The sequence below is a fragment of the Cervus canadensis genome, chromosome 8 (genome assembly GCF_019320065.1).
Source record: "Cervus canadensis isolate Bull #8, Minnesota chromosome 8, ASM1932006v1, whole genome shotgun sequence".
Taxonomy (NCBI): Eukaryota; Metazoa; Chordata; class Mammalia; order Artiodactyla; family Cervidae; genus Cervus; species Cervus canadensis.
In genome coordinates, this window is record NC_057393.1 from 84,843,420 (window position 1) to 84,861,766 (window position 18,347).

At 37.5% G+C, this 18,347-nt stretch overlaps 1 protein-coding gene across 2 annotated transcripts in view; it reads left to right on the forward strand.

Moving 5' to 3' along the window:
* The window catches only part of LYST (lysosomal trafficking regulator), a 193,769-nt gene that overhangs the window by 61,294 nt on the left and 114,128 nt on the right, over positions 1–18,347 (forward strand). For both annotated transcript variants that reach the window (XM_043477036.1, XM_043477037.1), the window contains exons 5-10: positions 5,256–5,346; positions 6,991–9,067; positions 10,505–11,528; positions 13,058–13,219; positions 14,817–14,973; positions 17,741–17,967. In XM_043477036.1, coding sequence (XP_043332971.1) covers positions 5,256–5,346; positions 6,991–9,067; positions 10,505–11,528; positions 13,058–13,219; positions 14,817–14,973; positions 17,741–17,967 — 3,738 coding nt within the window. The remainder of the gene's footprint in view (positions 1–5,255; positions 5,347–6,990; positions 9,068–10,504; positions 11,529–13,057; positions 13,220–14,816; positions 14,974–17,740; positions 17,968–18,347) is intronic.

Sequence of the window (18,347 nt, forward strand, 5' to 3'; positions counted from 1 at the left end):
TGAATATAGGTCCCTATGCTATACGCTAGAACCGTGTTGTTTATCCATTTTGTGTATAGTAAGTTTTAATCTGCTAACCCCAAACTCCCAATCTATCCCTTCCTCATCCCCCCAACCCCCTTGGCAACCACAAGCCTGTTCTCTATGTCTGTGAGTCTGTTTCTGTTTTGTAGATAGGTTCATCTGTGTCCTATTTTAGATTCTCCATGGAAGTGATTATTATATGGTATTTGTCTTTATCTGTCTTCCTTCACTTAGTATGATAATCTCTTGGTCCATCCGTGTTGCTACAAATGGCCTTATTTCTTTTTTGGCAGAGTAGTATCCCATTGCATGTATGTCCCACGTGTGCTTTCTCCATCCATCAGTAGATGTTTAGGCTGTTTCTGTGTCTTGGCTGTTGTGAATAGTGCTCATGTGAACATAGAAGCACACATCTTTTTGAATTATACTTTTGTCTGGATATATGCCTAAGGGTGGGATTGCTGGATCACATGGCAACTCTATTTTTAGTTTTTGGAGGAACCTCTATACTGTTTTCCATAGTGGCTGTACCAGTTTATACTCCCAACAACAGTGCAGGAGCATTTTCTCTACATTCTCGCTAGCATTTATTTGTAGACTTTTAAAATCATGGCCATTCTGACCAGTGTGAAGTAGTATCTCATTGTAGTTTTGATTTGCATTTCTCTGATAATTAATGATGATGAACATCTTTTCGTGTGCCTACTGGCCATCTGTATATCTTCTTTGGAAAAATGTCTGCTTAGGTCTTCTTCCATTTTTCAGCTGGGTGATTTTCATTGTTTTTGAGTTGTATGAGCTGTTTGTATGAAAAAATCAAAATAATTTTTAACAAGCTCTGCAATAGAACCAGCATAAGACTAACTTTATTACTATTCTGTTTGATATCATGTTTTAAAAACATGCAATAATAAAGTGGAATATGAAAATAGTGACAGCTAAATGTGAGAAAGATGAAGAAATAAAAGTTAATTTTTAAACTGATGTGTACAGAAAAATCCAAAAGATCATCCAGAAAACGGTTCAACAAAATTATAGAATATAAGACAAACATATTGTTTCCTTTAGCTAAAGTTATTCAGCTAGAAAATTTTAAAAAGATTCTGTTTACAGTCGTAATGAAAAAATGTTCACATGTGTGTGTATAGATACACATTTAAGAAATAATTATAAAATTCTGATAGAAGAAATAAAGGACTTAAATAGCACGTTATTTCTGCTATGTCTGGAACATTAAATTTAGCATGTCAAAATGAAGAGTAATGCCATTAATATAAATTAAAATAACTTCAGTCCAAATTCTTTAACATGTCATCCTGAGATATTTGAACCCCACTGATCTGGTGCCCATATGCCTGCAGCTTCTTAAACATCGCCTCTGGTTTGGGATCTCAGCCTTTCCTCCCAATAAAATTGCCCTTTCTCTTCCATCCTGCCATCACTACTTTGGGATGGTTAGGATAGGCAATTAATATAAAATACAATCAAAACAATAGAATTGTGAAAGAGACAGTGCCTGGCACCTGGTAGATATGGAGCATGAGCATGAATCTTACTACCTGGATGAGAGTGATCTCACTGTTTGTTATTGCAGTGGGGAATTTAAAAATGTGTGACACAGTCATTTTCCAAGCAGAGGGGAAAACATAAAATTGTAAAGTGTTAGTTGAGGAGTAATGTGATTTCTGTAGATTGGATAGTTTAGGAATAGCCAGGGAGTGGCTCTGTTTGGGTTGTATATTGCCTAATTTGGCATATTGAGCCTTGAGCTAAGTAGGAAGGAAATAGAGCAGTTGCAGGCCACATGTCTCAGAAGACAGGGGCAGGAATGCCAGTTCAGACAGCAGTGGTGATTTGCCAGTGTACTGTGGAAGAACATGCGCTGAATTACAAGGGCAGCCTGTCTGTAGCACTTCTTCACACACCCTTGAGGTTTTGGCAAGCTCTGTTAGAGTGTTATTAGTTCCTCTACTAAAGATAAAGACTCAACTTAGAAGGACTAGGCAGGAATGTACCTGTCAAAATTGGTTTACTTTTTTTTGTAAGATAATTGCAAGATAATATTTTGCAAGATAATGTATCTTTTGCTGGCATCTTAAAAAATGTTGAGATAGGTACTGAGTACAAGCTCTGCATACAGTTGTTATCTAGACATCTGCTGATTCTGAAGTAAAGCACACAGAAATGGGGCCCTTTGATACAATTTTTACTTTGCATCCAGAATTCAAAATCATTCAGGCAGGTAATGTTTATGAACATCCAGCTGTGTACTAGGCATTGAGTGGGAAAAAGGGAGGTGATTGCTAAGGTCTAGGGCCTGAGCCCTGGAATTCATGCTCTGAGAGAGGCCTGCAAAGTATGTTTGGAAAAGTCTCCCATCATATTTAGAGATAAATCCAAACTCCTTCATGTGACCCCCTCCCCAAGGCCACCTTGTATCTGGCACTGTCCACCTGGCTGACCTTGCAGCCTTTTCTCTCAGCGCCCTCCCCTTCTGTGCCCCAGCCACACTGTCCTGCCTGCCATTCTATGAAAAAGTCAAATCCACTCCCACCCTTTGTATCTTTCCTGTGAGCTCTTCTCCTCCATGTCTTTGCATGGATTCTTCCTTCTCATCAATTAAGCATCTGCTCAAGTGGTCCGTCCTGACTAGCCTATTTAAGTGTTCCTCTTTCCATCCTATTTAATTTTCTCCATATCACAGCGGTCTGTCTGAAAGTTTCTTATCTGTCCCCATTGTTTTCTCTCACCTGCTAGAGTGTTAGCATTGTAAGGATGTGAGTATTGTCTTCCTTGTTCACCACTACATCCAGAGTGTCTGGCACATAGTAGGGGCTCAATAAATATTTGTTGAATGAATGAATGAAATAGGAAAATGGGCATTCAGACATTAACCGTTCAGCTATTGGTTGCTATACTAAATCAGGGGCATGAAACCTTAATTGACCTAGGGGTGATTAGAGAAGTCTTCCCACAAAGGAACTAAGACCTGAAGGATGAGTTGGTACTTGGCAGATGGAAGGATGGTGAGAGAATTGTAAGACCAGTGAATGTGAGGAAGATGTTTGAGGGACCGTTGATGTTCAAGAAACCTTAATAGTACATGTAAGTAGGGGTCGGCTGTGGTGGTAGGAGTTAAAACTGGACAAGTCAGTAGGAATCATGTCATGAAGGGTATTCCAGGCCTGAGAAGGGATTTAGATTTTGCTTTTGCAGAATTTTAAAGCCTTTCCATAACCAAGATGCTAGAAAGTAATCTGAATCCTGTCTCTATTTTCTCATTCCCCTTGACTCTTCAGCCTATTTGTAATCGGTTTTGCACCCTCATCACTCCATCAAAACTGTGTTCGTTAAGGTCACCAGTGACCCTGTACTTGCTAAGTGCTTTCCTACCATCATCTTACACAATTAAAGATCAACAACTCTTGACCTGGTTAACTTTTCTTTCTTTTCTGAACTGCTCTCTTCCCTTTATATTTCTTGTTCTGCTTCTCTTTGGAGAGAGTTAACATCTCAGTCTCCTTTGTAGGCTGCTCTTCAGCACCACCATCTGCGTTTCTTTCAGTGTTGTTCTCCAGAACTCCATTCTGGGAAGTCTGCCCTTCTCCTCCTGCATACTCTCCTAGGAAATTTCACCCATGTCCTTGACCTCTGCTTGGATGACACCCCAATTATTTACTTTACATCTTTTTCTTAAGTTCCAGTCATGTATATTCAGCTGTTTACTAAAAAGCTGAGTCCATTTGGAGATCCAACAGACATCTCAAACTCAGTGTATCTAAAAAGTGAATCCATCATCTTTGCCCCAACCTAAAGCGCTGCTAAATGTCCTGTCCTGATTACTGTATTGTCAGTTGTTACCTAGCGGCCTAAATCAGAAACTTTCAAGTTCTTTTGGATCTTTTTTTTTTTTTTTCCTCCCATATGCCCCATAGATAATCAGCCACAAGTCATTTCATTTCTCCCTTACGGTTTCTCAAATATGTCTCCTCCTTTTCAGTTTTACTGTCTGAGGCTTCAAGTAATTATTATCTCTCATCTGTATTGATGTTTCCCTGCCTCTAACACTGATTAGTCCCTTCCCCTCCTGCTAGTTCTGTTGTCTGCTGCTGCTGCTGCTAAGTCGCTTCAGTCGTGTCCAACTCTGTGCGACCCATAGACGGCAGCCTGCCAGGCTCCCCTGTCCCTGGGATTCTCCAGGCAAGAACACTGGAGTGGGTTGCCATTTCCTTCTCCAATGCATGAAAGGAAAAGTGAAAGTGAAGTCGCTCAGTCGTGTCCGACTCTTAGCAACCCCATGGACTACAGCCTACCTGGCACCTCCGTCCATGGGATTTTCCAGGCGAGAGTACTGGAGTGGGTTGCCATTGCCTTCTCTGGTTCTGTTGTCTATATAGTGGTAAATCTGATTATGTCACCCTGACCCACTCTGACCCCCTCCCCAGAGACTGACATGAGGAATTTACAGTTGATTTGTCATTAATTCCTCGACCACCCGTGTCCCAAGTTTCCCAGGTCTGGCACTTCCACACCTCTGATAATGATTGCTCCTTTTTTGAACTCCTAAACTGAATGCCTGTGCCACACCTGGGTATGTACACATGCTGCATGCCTTCTGTTCTTTAACTGTTTTGTGTGTGTGTGTTCTATGGACCAAATGAGGGGACCTTCCCGAGGGCTTGGACCATATCCTCCAGAAAGGGTAAGACAGTAAATGCTATGGACCTAGTGTGCAGTCAATAAATATTTATCGGATGACCTTCACTAATAAGTCTGTTTCTCTTTACATATACTATTGTATTAATAATGTCCATTTCTCCTTTTGAAAATTGTGTTTTCTGAGTTTTAAATTTAACTGCATGAAGCCTTTATGTTTTTCTAGTAATTTTTGTTACTGGTTTGCTAATTAATAGGGCTTAACTTTTCATTTGCACCTAGCAAATTTATCTTTTTGTAGGTGAGGAATTCTTACACTGTGCATGGTGGTAATAATAGCTACTTTTGGAAAAAGCAACAAGAATGTGCTAAATACCGTCAAAGACTCTTACATTCTTCTATCCTTGGGAAGGTTTATAAATTGCAAAGTATCAGCTTTAATTGGATTTAAGATAGGTTAATTTGATTCTTCCTCCTCAAGAAACGGGATTTTTTTTCAACTTAAAGATAAGGTATTAGGAATTACTGTGTTTCATGACCTCAGAGGATGAAGGATTCTTTTATTTCTAATACAGGCATTGACATGCAGAGAAGAACTCCTTACCCTTCTTCTGTCACTCCTTCCATTGGTATGGAAGATACCTGTTCAAGAAGAAAAGGCAACAGGTATGTTTATTTTCTTTGTCATATCACTTGTGTTATCAAAATTCTACTGGGGAAAAACTTGCTTGGAAAGGTTACTTCTGCTGTGATGGTTGATAACAGCTCAAAATCAAAGCAGTATATATTAGTGTGATATTTAATATGAAAAATTCTTTAGGCAAATACATTTTTATTTTTTCTAATAATACAAAAATGATAGGGAATTCCTTGAATGTAATGATGATTAGAAAATAGATGAAGAAGCAGAACACTTAGCAAAAGGAGTAAATCTGTACGTGCAGCCTAACATTTAAAGATGGAGAGTGGAAAGTTTGAAGAAATGAAAGATTCTCTGCTTATTTTAAAGACTGCTTTCCATTATCAGTACTCTATCAATGACTTTTGCAGTTTAGTTTTTCTAATGTTGCTTTTTAAGGATAAATTTGAAGTAATATTTTGTGTTAGGACTAGACAGGATTATTACACTTAAGGTCAACATATTTTTAATTCCTGATTCAGAAAAAAATATATATATATCCTATTAAGTACATGAAACTTAGTTTAAATGTTTCAGTAGAGGGATTAACAGTTTTCCCCTTTGAAATATGCAGATTGTGAGATGTTTAAGGATCTCTCAGGTTGAAAAAAAAATCTCTTGAACTGTATTTTAATGCCATATATGCATTTTTAATGTATTTCTGATATGGAGCTCTCTCTTAAGGGATTTATCTAAGGTCTTGTAATAATATTATCCTGCTTATTTTGTTGATTTACTGACTCTGGTCTTATTTTCTTCTGAATTTATAGAACTCACAAATTGTTAATCACTTAAGAACTCTAATTTGTGTTCTTTTGGTGAAGTTGTCTTCATTGCCTGCATCTTTTGCATATGTGGAATTTGTCAGACTCCTTTTAATCCCCTCTCCCTTAAAGCACAAGTCTTTTATTTAGATTTTTATTTATTCATTCTAAATTATAATTGTACCTTTTGTATTATTGCAAAGGAAAAAGCCCAGTGTCATTATCTTTTTAATTAGTATGGAAAATTTATTCTTTTCTCTAAAATATAGGTCTTGAGTGATGAGCACACCGCAGCCCTCGGTTCTAGGCACTGAGGGTGAAACAGCAATATCTGCACCTGTGCCAGGTTCCTTGCGTAGCACATGCAGTAAATATTGTGAATGAACAACTCTTTTAACCCCAGTCTCGGAGAACATTTGCATCTATTGTATGATTTTGAAAAAATTTGGGGAGATCTTAAGGCTCCTAAGTTATATCAGAGCTGTAACCTAAATACTGTTTTGAGGATATAGTATACCTCTGTGTCTTAATTAATGGTGTTATTAGAGGAGATTTGTAAAGTGGTAAGAATAGTAATGCTAAATACCAGCATTGCTTTCCTAACTCTGTTCTCCTTGTTTTCAAATTCAATTTGTATTCTTTGATTCAGGGCCACTTGGCATTTAATATGAGCAGGATAAGGGAATGAAGTGATATGGGGAGGAACGGGAGTAGAGACATACCAAAAAGCTAAAGGAAGTCAGCCACATAATAAAAATATACTGAGGACAAACTCCTAAAGTAGAGAAGTAAGAGGATAATCACCTGTGCAAATTGAGTTTTGAAACATATTAAGGTATTCTAAATTTTCTTTCTTCATTTTGTCAGACTTTAATCTACCATTCTCAGCTGGCATAATCCTGACCAAAGAAAAGAGCTCAAGTTCTCAAAGATCTACTCAGGAAAAATTATATTTAGAAGGCAGTGCCCCGGCTGGTCAGGTTTCTGCAAAAGTAAATGTTTTTCGAAAAAGCAGGCGACAACGTAAAACTACCCATCGTTATTCTGTAAGAGATGCAAGAAAGACGCAGCTCTCCACCTCAGATTCAGAAGCCAATTCAGATGACAAAAGTATAGTAATGACTAAATACAGAAGGTCCCATGTGCTGCAGCATTTTGTAAAACAGTGTCCTAAAGAAGACCACCTTACAGTTAAGCTTAACCACTTATCAACCAAAGAACAGACTCCTGACACCATGGCTTTGGAAAATTCCAGAGAAATGATTCCAAGACAGGAGTCAAACACTGACATTTTAAGTGAGCCAGCTGCCTTGTCTACCATCAGTCACATGAACAATTCTCCATTTGACTTATGTCATGTTTTGTTATCTTTATTAGAGAAAGTTTGTAAGTTTGACATTACCTTGAATCATAGTTCTGCTCTCACAGCCAGTGTAGTGCCCACACTGACTGAATTCCTAGCAGGTTTTGGAGACTGCTGTAATCTTAGTGACAATTTGGAGTGTCAGATGGTTTCTGCAGGTTGGACTGAAGAACCAGTGGCTTTGATTCAACGGATGCTTTTCCGAACAGTACTGCATCTGATGTCAATAGATATTAGTACAGCAGAGGTGATGCCAGAAACTCTCAGAAAAAATTTAACAGAATTGCTTAGCGCAGCTTTAAAAATTAGAACTTGCCTAGAAAAGCAGCCTGACCCTTTTGCCCCAGGACAGAAGAGAACACTACAAGAGGTTCAGGAAGATTTTGTGTTTTCCAAGTATCGTCATAGAGTGCTTCTTTTACCTGAGCTGCTGGAGGGAGTTCTGCAGATCCTGATCTGTTGTCTTCAAAGTGCAGCCTCAAATCCGTTCTTCTTCAGTCAAGCCATGGATCTGGTCCAAGAATTCATTCAGCATCACGGATTTCATTTATTTGAAACAGCAGTTCTTCAAATGGAATGGCTGGTTGTAAGAGATGGGGTTCCTCCTGAGGCCTCAGGACATTTGAAAGCCCTCATCAATAATGTCATGAAAATAATGAGCACTGTCAAAAAAGTGAAGTCAGAGCAGCTGCATCATTCAATGTGTACAAGAAAAAGGCACAGACGTTGCGAATATTCCCACTTCATGCATCACCATAGAGACCTCTCAGGTCTGTTGGTCTCGGCTTTTAAAAACCAGGTTTCCAAAAACCCATTTGAAGAGACGGCAGATGGAGACGTGTATTACCCTGAGCGGTGCTGTTGCATCGCTGTGTGTGCTCACCAGTGTTTACGCTTACTGCAGCAGGCTTCCTTGAGCAGCACATGTGTCCAGATCCTCTCAGGGGTTCAGAGCATTGGCATATGCTGTTGTATGGATCCCAAGTCTGTGATTGTTCCTCTCCTCCACGCTTTTAAATTGCCAGCACTGAAAAGCTGTCAGCAGCATATACTGAATATTCTTAACAAACTGATTTTGGATCAGTTAGGAGGAGCTGAGATACCACAGAAAACTAAAAAAGCAGCTTGCAACATCTGTACCATTGACTCAGAACAACTAGCCAAATTAGAGGAGACCCTGCAGGGAAACTCATGCGATGCTGAACCTTCCTCAGGTTTATCTAGTCCATCCTACAGATTTCAAGGGATCCTGCCCAGCAGTGGATCAGAAGACTTGTTGTGGAAATGGGATGCCTTAGAGGCTTATCAGAATTTTGTTTTTGAAGAGGACAGATTACAGAGTGTACAGATTGCAAATCACATTTGCAGTTTGATCCAGAAAGGCAATGTTGTTGTTCAGTGGAAACTGTATAACTGCATATTTAATCCTGTGCTGCAAAGAGGAGTTGAATTAGCACATCATTGTCAACAGCTTAGCATTACTTCAGCTCAGACTCATGTATGTAGCCATCATAACCAGTGTTTGCCCCAGGAAGTACTTCAGATTTATTTAAAAACTCTGCCTACCCTGCTTAAATCAAGGTTTGTTATATATGTGTGTAGATGTTTTTTCTCATTGTTGAAAATATCATATTCAAAGATGTTTGAATATCTTTATTATTTATTCTTTCCTAGGATTTAATTTTAGTTTAACAACAAAAAAAGTTCCCATCCCATGTCAGATTTTTTTTTAACATTTATTTATTTGTTTGTTTTACTGGAGTGTTTATAGAGAAGAGGACAGAGCCATTGATTTTAACTTCTCTGAAAAAAAACTAAAGTTTTAAATATATATCTGAGAAAAAATGGATAAAATGCAGATATCCAACAGCAGGGGCAAAGTTAAATTAATTACATTGTATTTACTTGATGTAATATTATTAGCCAAAAATGTTAGCTAGGATCTGTTGGGACATGAGAAAATGCTTATAATATTTTATCAGTAACATACACAAAATAAAAAATATAACCCATTTATTTACAGCTATGTAAAATATATATATAGTACATAAAGTGTGCACATGCATGATAATTATTTATCAAAACAGTGAAATTAATGGAATTATTATTTTTTGAATGCCATATTTACATTCATTACCTATATGTAGAAAAACTGGAAAATACAGGTAAGCAAAATGAAGAGAATTAAGATACTTAGAATCCACCAGTGAGTTTTGCAGATTTTGTGATTGTCAACTCTCATACTTAAAAAATAATTTTGTAAATGAAGCTTGCTTCTGGTAGGTAGTTGGCCTTTGAAATTAATGAGTATATCATTTTAAAAACTTACAGTAAAGTATAACATATCTGTGATCATTATTTTCACAACCATTAAAAAAAATCCTGATATTCTGACATTGTTTAAATAGAACTGTCTTTGATCTGAAAGTTTTATAACTCTGTGGCGTATTTGTGGACATCCTGGATCTTTCCTGAGCTGATTTATACTAAAATTATTACTCAGATTCCAGTGATCCAAACTTGTGAGTTTTACCTGAGACAGAGCTGAAAAGCTTCAGATCTGTAGTTTAGTTCTTTCCCTTGATGACATACAGATCTAAAATAAACAAAAGTCCTGAGTGAACCACCAAGTAGCCAAATGAATGGAACACGCAAAGGCCTCCCTGCTTTCAGAGTGTCCATCTCAAATATGGAGGTGATTGTGGCATTGAGAATTTATATAGAGAAATTTGCCATTTGGGGAAAAAAATTCTTCCCTGAATTGCCTCGTTTCACTTGAGAGGTGTGTAATCTGTCCTTTTCAAATGCTACTGGAATTACATATGCAGTGTTTGGAGAAGGATGTAGAAGTAGTCAGAAAGCAGCTTGAAGTCCTGGTCATGTCTAACTAAGGACTTCAGCCAGATAATTGATAGAGTTGAAATGGGTAGTGTTGAGTATACGCAGTAATGACATGTTTAAATAGTGTATGAATGATGTGCCTGTATGTAAATCTTTTGTACTTTTTTTCTCTCACAGGGTAATAAGAGATTTGTTTTTAAGTTGTAATGGAGTAAACCAAATAATTGAATTAAATTACTTAGATGGTATCCGAAATCACTCACTAAAAGCTTTTGAAACTCTGATAATCAGCCTAGGGGAACAACAGAAAGATTCTTCAATTCCAGGTATTGACGGGATAGACCTTGAACAGAAGGAGTTGTCATCTTTAAATGTTGGTACTTTGTATAACCAGCAAGCTTATTCAGATTCTCAGAGTCTTAGTAAATTTTATGCCCGGCTGAAAGATGCTTATCCAAAGAAACGGAAGTCTGTCGTGCAGGATGTTCATATCAACACAATTAACCTCTTCCTCTGTGTGGCATTCTTGTGTGTAAGTAAAGAGGCAGAATCTGAGAGAGAATCAGCCAATGATTCAGAAGATACTTCCGGCTATGACAGTACAGCGAGCGAACCTTTGCAACACATGCTGCCATGTTTCTCTCTCGAGAGCCTCGTCCTGCCCTCTCCCAAACACATGCACCAAGCAGCTGACATCTGGTCCATGTGTCATTGGATCTACATGTTGAGTCCCATTTTCCAGAAGCAGTTTTATAGGCTCGGTGGTTTCCAAGTGTGCCATAAATTAATGTTTATGGTAATACAGGAACTGTTCAGAAATCCTGAAGAGGAGCAAGGGAGAAAGGAAGGAGATAGAAACATGAATGAAAATCAAGATTTAAACAGAACTTCTCAACCTGAGATCACTGTGAAGGAAGGTTTATTAGCTTTGACTGTGAAAAGTGACCCCACACCAGCAGAACTGAGTGGTCTGAAAAAGAGTGCGGACCGTTTAGGTAAATTAGAGTCAGAACATCCTTCTTCCATAAATGTGGAACAAATTCCAGCTGCGGAAGCTGTTCCTGAGGAAACAAAAATCTTTATGAGTCGAGAAAGCGAAACCTCACTTCAGGGCATACGACTTTTGGAAGCCCTTCTGGCCATTTGTCTTCATGGCACCAGAGCTAGTCAGCAAAAGATGGAGTTGGAGTTACCCAGTCAGGTAAGAACTTACCTTTCATCTAACCATCGTGTGATGTAAAGTTTTTTTAAGTTCTCATGTAATGCTATTGTCATTTTGTTTTTCCAAAGATTCTGAGTTTTGAGATGCTCCTGTATGCTTAGCACAGTACCAGGTACTGTGGTGGGCACAGAGGAGTACACGACCCCATTCTTGCCCTCAAGAAGCTTAGGGTTTAGTTTGGAATACAGAACCCACGTGACAAAATTTACCAACCCTGAAAGGCATTAAATACACCTTAAATGTCAGATGTCAGATGAGTAATAATGGGTAGGTAAGTAAGTGTTAGTTGCTCAGTCGTGCCCAGACTCTTTGCGACCCCATGGACTGCAGCCCACCAGGCTCCTCTGTCCATGAGATTTTCCAGGCAAGGATACTGGAGTGGGTTGCCATTTCCTTCTCCAGCTGTTGTATTTCAAAGTCCACACTCAGCAGTCTTAGTGTGGTTCTGTCTGGTGCCCTGCCCAGATCCCCAGCCAAGCTGACCCACCCGTGCACCATCTGCTGCAGATGTTGGCTGCTAAGGACTCACATCTGCGCCCGTCTCCCAAGGTGTGGGGTGCTGAGAGCCAGTGACTGACGGGGATGGCTCTGGGAGTGGGGGCAGTCTCTGTGGTGCAGTTCAGGCTCCAGAGCTTCCCATGGAATTGGGCTGGGGGTGACACATTTATTCTGAAACCACATCTTTGCCTGGATTCTTTCCCCAGCATATTCTATATTCTGCCTTCCTCATGCCTTTACAAAATTTCCCCTGAGAGCAAATCTCAGCCAAAAAGGAATGCTTAGTTTCAGGCCCTGCTTCTCAGGAAACTTCAAATATGGCAGATCCCTTCTTTTCTTCTTGCGTGCTAAGTCACTTCAGTCACGTCCAACTCTTTGTGACCCCATGAACTGTAGCCCACCAGGCTCCTCTGTCGTTGGGATTTTCTAGGCAAGGATACTGGAGTGGGTTGCCATTTCCTACTCCCTCATATCTTGTCTGTGTGTATCTGTGTCTCCCACTGGACAGAGTTAAGGGAGAAGTCGATTTCCTATCCATCCTTATGGCTTCATCCCCTAATAGAAGGACAAGCAGTGAGAGTTCCCTTCCAGGACAGATAGGAAGGAGTAATAAAGAAGGGAGGAAGAGAAAAGAATTAAAATACAAGCGCTTCTTAGTCTTAAGGAATCACTAAGAAAAGGAATTAGTAAAATCTAGAAATGGTTAATGAAAACCTTGAAGTTTCAACTAATCATTTTTTCCCTGATACAATTAATTTATGATACATTGAAATTCAAAAGCAAATAAGATGAGTAAAGCATTGGATAAATTAAAATATTAATCTTAATTGTAACAGGAGGATATTGTATAAGCACTGGATATTTGTAGTCATTTTAATTTCATATCAACTACAAATAAATGGGCTAGCTTTTACTTAAGTAAATGTTAATTTATCATTTGTTTTCTCACTGTTTATATTTTTTTTTCTTAAAGCATGTTGATATTCTTAGTTTCTTTGCTTTTACCTTAGAACTTGTCTGTGGAAACTATATTGCTTGAAATGAGGGATCATCTTTCCAAGTCAAAGGTGATGGAAACAGAATTAGCAAAGCCTTTATTTGATGCCCTGCTTCGAGTTGCACTGGGGGATCATTCAGCAGATTTTGAGCATGATGATGCTATGACTGAGAAGGTATGAATAACATACAGTTGTGTTGTTGTTGTTTGGGTGTGACTGGCAGAGGCAGAAGTGTGTGGGTCCAGAGTGCAACACTGAGATGTGGTTAGAACATACGGGCCAGGATTTGGTCAGGTGAGTTCAATGGGTCTGTCTCCAGCCTCTGGGATGGATTGTATTTACATCTCATAAAACACAGGAGAGCAGTGTGACATGCTTTTCTTCACCTAATGTGGAAATTTACCAAGAATTGCTTCCAGTAAGACGGAAAGTATTATTTGATGTCTCGTATATAACTGATAGTTTATTAAGTAATGATGCAGGGATAGTGATGCTCAGCTGTCTTCTTTGTCTTGTCTGATTCTGTAGTGATATGGCTAATATATGCAGAACTCTCTTCTCACTTTATTTTTTTTCATTTATTTTTATTAGTTGGAGGCTAATTACTTTACAATATTGTAGTGGTTTTTGTCATACATTGACATGAATCAGCCATGGATTTACATCTCTTCTCACTTTAATTTTAAATCACTCAACATAAAAATGACTGGTCCTTGCATAGAAAGAAGTCATGGTTTTTTAGTTGTTCATGTTAACTTCATTTTCTAAAAGAACAATTTTAATTTTTTCCATGAAACTGATATATACATACATAGTTAATTTACCTCCCCTTTCATGTTTCTTTTACTTTTGTTTACCTTTTATCTTTGTGTAACTTCTTTTTCAATTCCTTGGTCTAGACATATTGGCATTTTATAATCTGCCATAATAGTTTATATTACTGTTTGTCATAATGTAAAAACCTACTAAAATAACTGCTAATGTCTTAGTCATATTACTGAATCATATTACTGAATTGGTTAACTGGAAAATGTTAAAATACCTACCTAAAATGTCAGAATTCATATATGTAAGTTAAAATACCTACCTACCTATTTAAAAAAAAAAAGATTATTCTTCTTTTTTAAATGTTGCAATGATAAAGTACTCTGAGCTTCTTTAAGTGTGTTTTTTTAAGTGAAAATATTATTAGCATTTTTATAAGAAAAGGAAAATTTCATGCCACATGATACTGTACAAGGAGCTAACGCTGGAACTCTTTGATTTCAGAGATGCTTGTATGTAGACAATTGCATTCTGGAATCTTAAAATTAGTTTCTTTGAAAATTTTTCATGTCTTTAGTTATCTAATTTATGAAACACTTTATAAGAACCTTTGGAAAAATCTTTTCTTGAGCAAATATGTAAATATAATATGCATTTATTTGCAATAAGTTGTAAGAAGTATAATTCCACCTCATTGTGGTTTTTAGTCATCTATTATATAACGAGAATGAAATTTCTTAGACTTACTTTTCAGTAAAACTGAAATGACCTATTATTTAATTTGTTACGACATCTATTTTTTGAGGTGTTAATCAACTTGAGAAATTTTGGAGAATTATGCTGTGTGAATTTCATAATGTATAATGGTTAATATCAGTTACTAAGATTTTTTTCTTAAAATACTGAAGCTGTCTTCAAAATGACTTTTGAGTAATAAATATCTTATTTAAGAAAAATGAACAAACATTGCAACTTTTGCCTTAATTTAATTATACTGGTCTTATAGAGTCATCAGTCTGAAGAAGAATTGTCATCCCAGCCTGGTGATTTTTCAGAAGAAGCTGAGGATTCTCAGTGTTGCAGTTTTAAACTTCTGGTTGAAGAAGAAGGTTATGAAGCAGATAGTGAGAGCAATCCTGAGGATAGTGAAACCTGGGATGATGGTAAAATATCACTGAAGTACTTATGACTCAATTTGAAAGTCAGACTATTAACTAGCAAATGGTTCTTAATAATATCACTTTCTACTGCCTTACATTTGTAAAGTGTATTGCACCATTATTTTATTTGATCTTGACAAAAAATTCTGGTGTTCTTGTAAGCAGTTTGAAAGTGAAAGTGAAGGTCGCTCAGTCCTGTCTGACTCTTAGTGACCCCATGGACTATACAGTCCATGAAATTCTCCAGGCCCAAATACTGGAGTGGATAGCCTTTCCTTTCTGCAGGGGAATCTTCCCAACCCAGGGATCGAACCCAGGTCTCCTGCATTGCGGGCGGATTTTTTACCAGCTACCCACAAGGGAAGCCCAAGAATACTGAAGTGGTTAGCCTATCCCTTCTCCAGTGGATCTTCCCAATCCAGGAATTGAACCAGGGTCTCCTGCATTGCAGGCAGATTCTTTACCAACTGAGCTATGAGGGAAGCCCCTGTAAGCAGTTTAAGCAGTTTAAATCAATGAAATATATTTTTGTTATCACAAACATTGATGGAGTGCCTAAGAATACAGGGTAGAAGAAGTCTCTGCTTTCATATGTATTCTAATGGAAAAGACAAGAAATATCAGAAATAAGCAGTATGAAGAAATAAAACAGGGTGATGTGATTGTGATTGGGTGGTCAAAGAAGGCGTCACTAAAGATGTGTTTGCATTGAGGCCATGATAGAAAGGATCTGTCCAGTGAACATTGACAGAAAGAGCTTTGAAGGCAGTTTGTTACAAAGATTAAGTAATACAAGGAATACAGACATCTCTTTGTGGCATCCAAGAATGCTGCAGCATAAGTTTCTTAGTTCACCACAGCCCAGCTTGTCCTTGAGATGGAAATGACATTGCATGTGATCCTTTGTTTCCAGGCCTAAAACTTGAATGGAGTAGAATGGAAGATATGGATTGAATAGAGCCAGGAGATTTCTGGGAGGGCTTCATCTTTCTGTTTGCTGGTCTTATGACTGTGCCAATACTGTTAGTCTTCACTAAGTTCGCAGTACTTATTTTCTTCAGTGGTTGTTGTCTCTTTCAAATTGAGTGAATAGGAATAATCACTGATGTCCTACTTAAAGGGCTTTGATGGACCCATAGCAGGTGTTTTTGGGTTGTTGTTTTTTTTTTACCATAAAGAGAGTGAAAAGAACAAAAGAACAGCCACAGATTGAAAGCCTCATACATATATATTCATGTGACTTACTTGATTTGTTAAACAAACTTTTTTCCAGATTTATTGAGAAATAATTGATATACATCACCGTATAAGTTTAAGGTGGTTTGATTTACATATATTGTGAGAGGATTACCACAGTAGTTTTAGTTAACATTCACTATCTCATATAGATACAATACAAAGAAAAGAAATAAACATTTTTTCCTTGTGATAAGAACTCTTTTAGTATTTATTCTCTTAACACCTTTCCCATATATCATACAGCAGTGGTAACTATAGTCACCATGTTGTATGTTACATCCCTAGTACTTCTTTATCTTATAACTGGAAGTTTATACCTTTTGACCACCTTCTTCTACTTCCCACTCCCCCTTTCCCCCTAAGCAGGTGCTTTTGAAAAATGTTGCTACAATAGTGTCAGTTTTATCATAGTACACACATGATTTCATAATGATAGATGCCCTCCTTTTTCTAAGTTTGCTCACTAGATCTTAAAGAATTTTGGTCCAGGTAGAAATTTATAAATTTCTTACCTGTATGAACTTTTTTTTTTTCATTTATTTTTATTAGTTGGAGGCTAATTATTTTACAGTATTGTAGTGGTTTTTGCCATACATTGACATGAATCAGCCATGGATTTACATGTGTTCCCCATCCTGAACCCCCCTCCCACCTCCCTCCCCATCCCCTCCCTCTGGGTCATCCCAGTGCACCAGCCCTGAGCACTTGTCTCATGCGTCCAACCTGGGCTGGCGATCTGTTTCACACTTGATAATATACATGTTTCGATGCCGTTCTCTCAGATCATCCCACCCTCGCCTTCTCCCATAGGGTCCAAAAGTCTGTTCTATACATCTGTGTCCCTTTTTCTGTCTTGCATATAGGGTTATTGTTACCATCTTTCTAAACTCCATATATATGCATTAGTATACTGTATTGGTGTTTATCTTTCTGGCTTACTTCACTCTGTATAATGGGCTCCAGTTTCATCCATCTCATTAGAACTGATTCACATATGAACTTTTAAAAAGAGTACAGCAGTTTCTTAAAGAGCATAACAGTTAAATTTTCTAGAATGTAGTATCGGTGAGGCAGTGTCTATATCCCAGTGATAAAAAAGACAAAGTATAAAATTCATCCAACCAATAGCCAAACCTGCTGTTTTCACAGAGATATAAGCAAATGAACTACCCTATGATTTAGGTATTTTGGCACCAGAAAGTTTGGGATAGTACTTTTTTCCAGTTGTCTCAAAGGAGTGTGTTAAGTATGCATCACATGTCTATAAAAATTACTATTGATAGTACTTGTGCTTCTGGTGAAGATCAAAATTACTTTTAAGGCTACTCATTTATCATCAAAATAACCATAGGACTTGATTATTCAGGATAATTATTGTAGTCAAAAATCCAGTAGTAGGAAAAGATTTTGTGAGCATCTTCTTATAAATAGCACTTTTGCCACTAGATCTCCTAAGTGATGAATGAGATTTGAAATTTTTTTCAGTGCTTAGGAAGGGAATAAAAATAACCTTTTCTTTTTCTCCTTTTAGGGGTAGACTTAAAGCCTGAAGCAGAAAGTTTCATTGCATCAAGCAGTCCAAATGACTTACTTGAAAACCTCGCTCAAGGGGAAATAATTTATCCTGAGATTTGTACGTTGGAATTAAATTTGCTTTCTACTGGTAAAGCTAAACTTGATGTGCTTGCCCATGTATTTGAGAGTTTTTTGAAAATCATCAGACAGAAAGAAAAGAATATTTTTCTACTCATGCAACAGGTAAAAGATGTATTTAGTTAAACATGATCAGTATTTATCACACACATGCCCTAATTACTCATCTCTTTATTTATATATAGCCCAACTTGTCTGAAAATTGAGATGATTACTTACCTTTTATAATACTTTATGGTATGTTTTTAGTACAAGTAATAGTCTAAAAATCTGCTTCCATAGTTCTCCAAAGTAGGATAAAAAAATCAGTGTTGTCATTGGCTAACTATAAGAATCCTAGTGTATTTCTGAAAACGAGTAATATTTTTTTAATTGCATTTAATTTTTATATATGGTCATTGTTTTGAAAAATCAGAAAAAACAGTATGAAAAACAAAATGAAAATTACGTATAACCCTACACATAGCACTCTCTCCACTTATTTT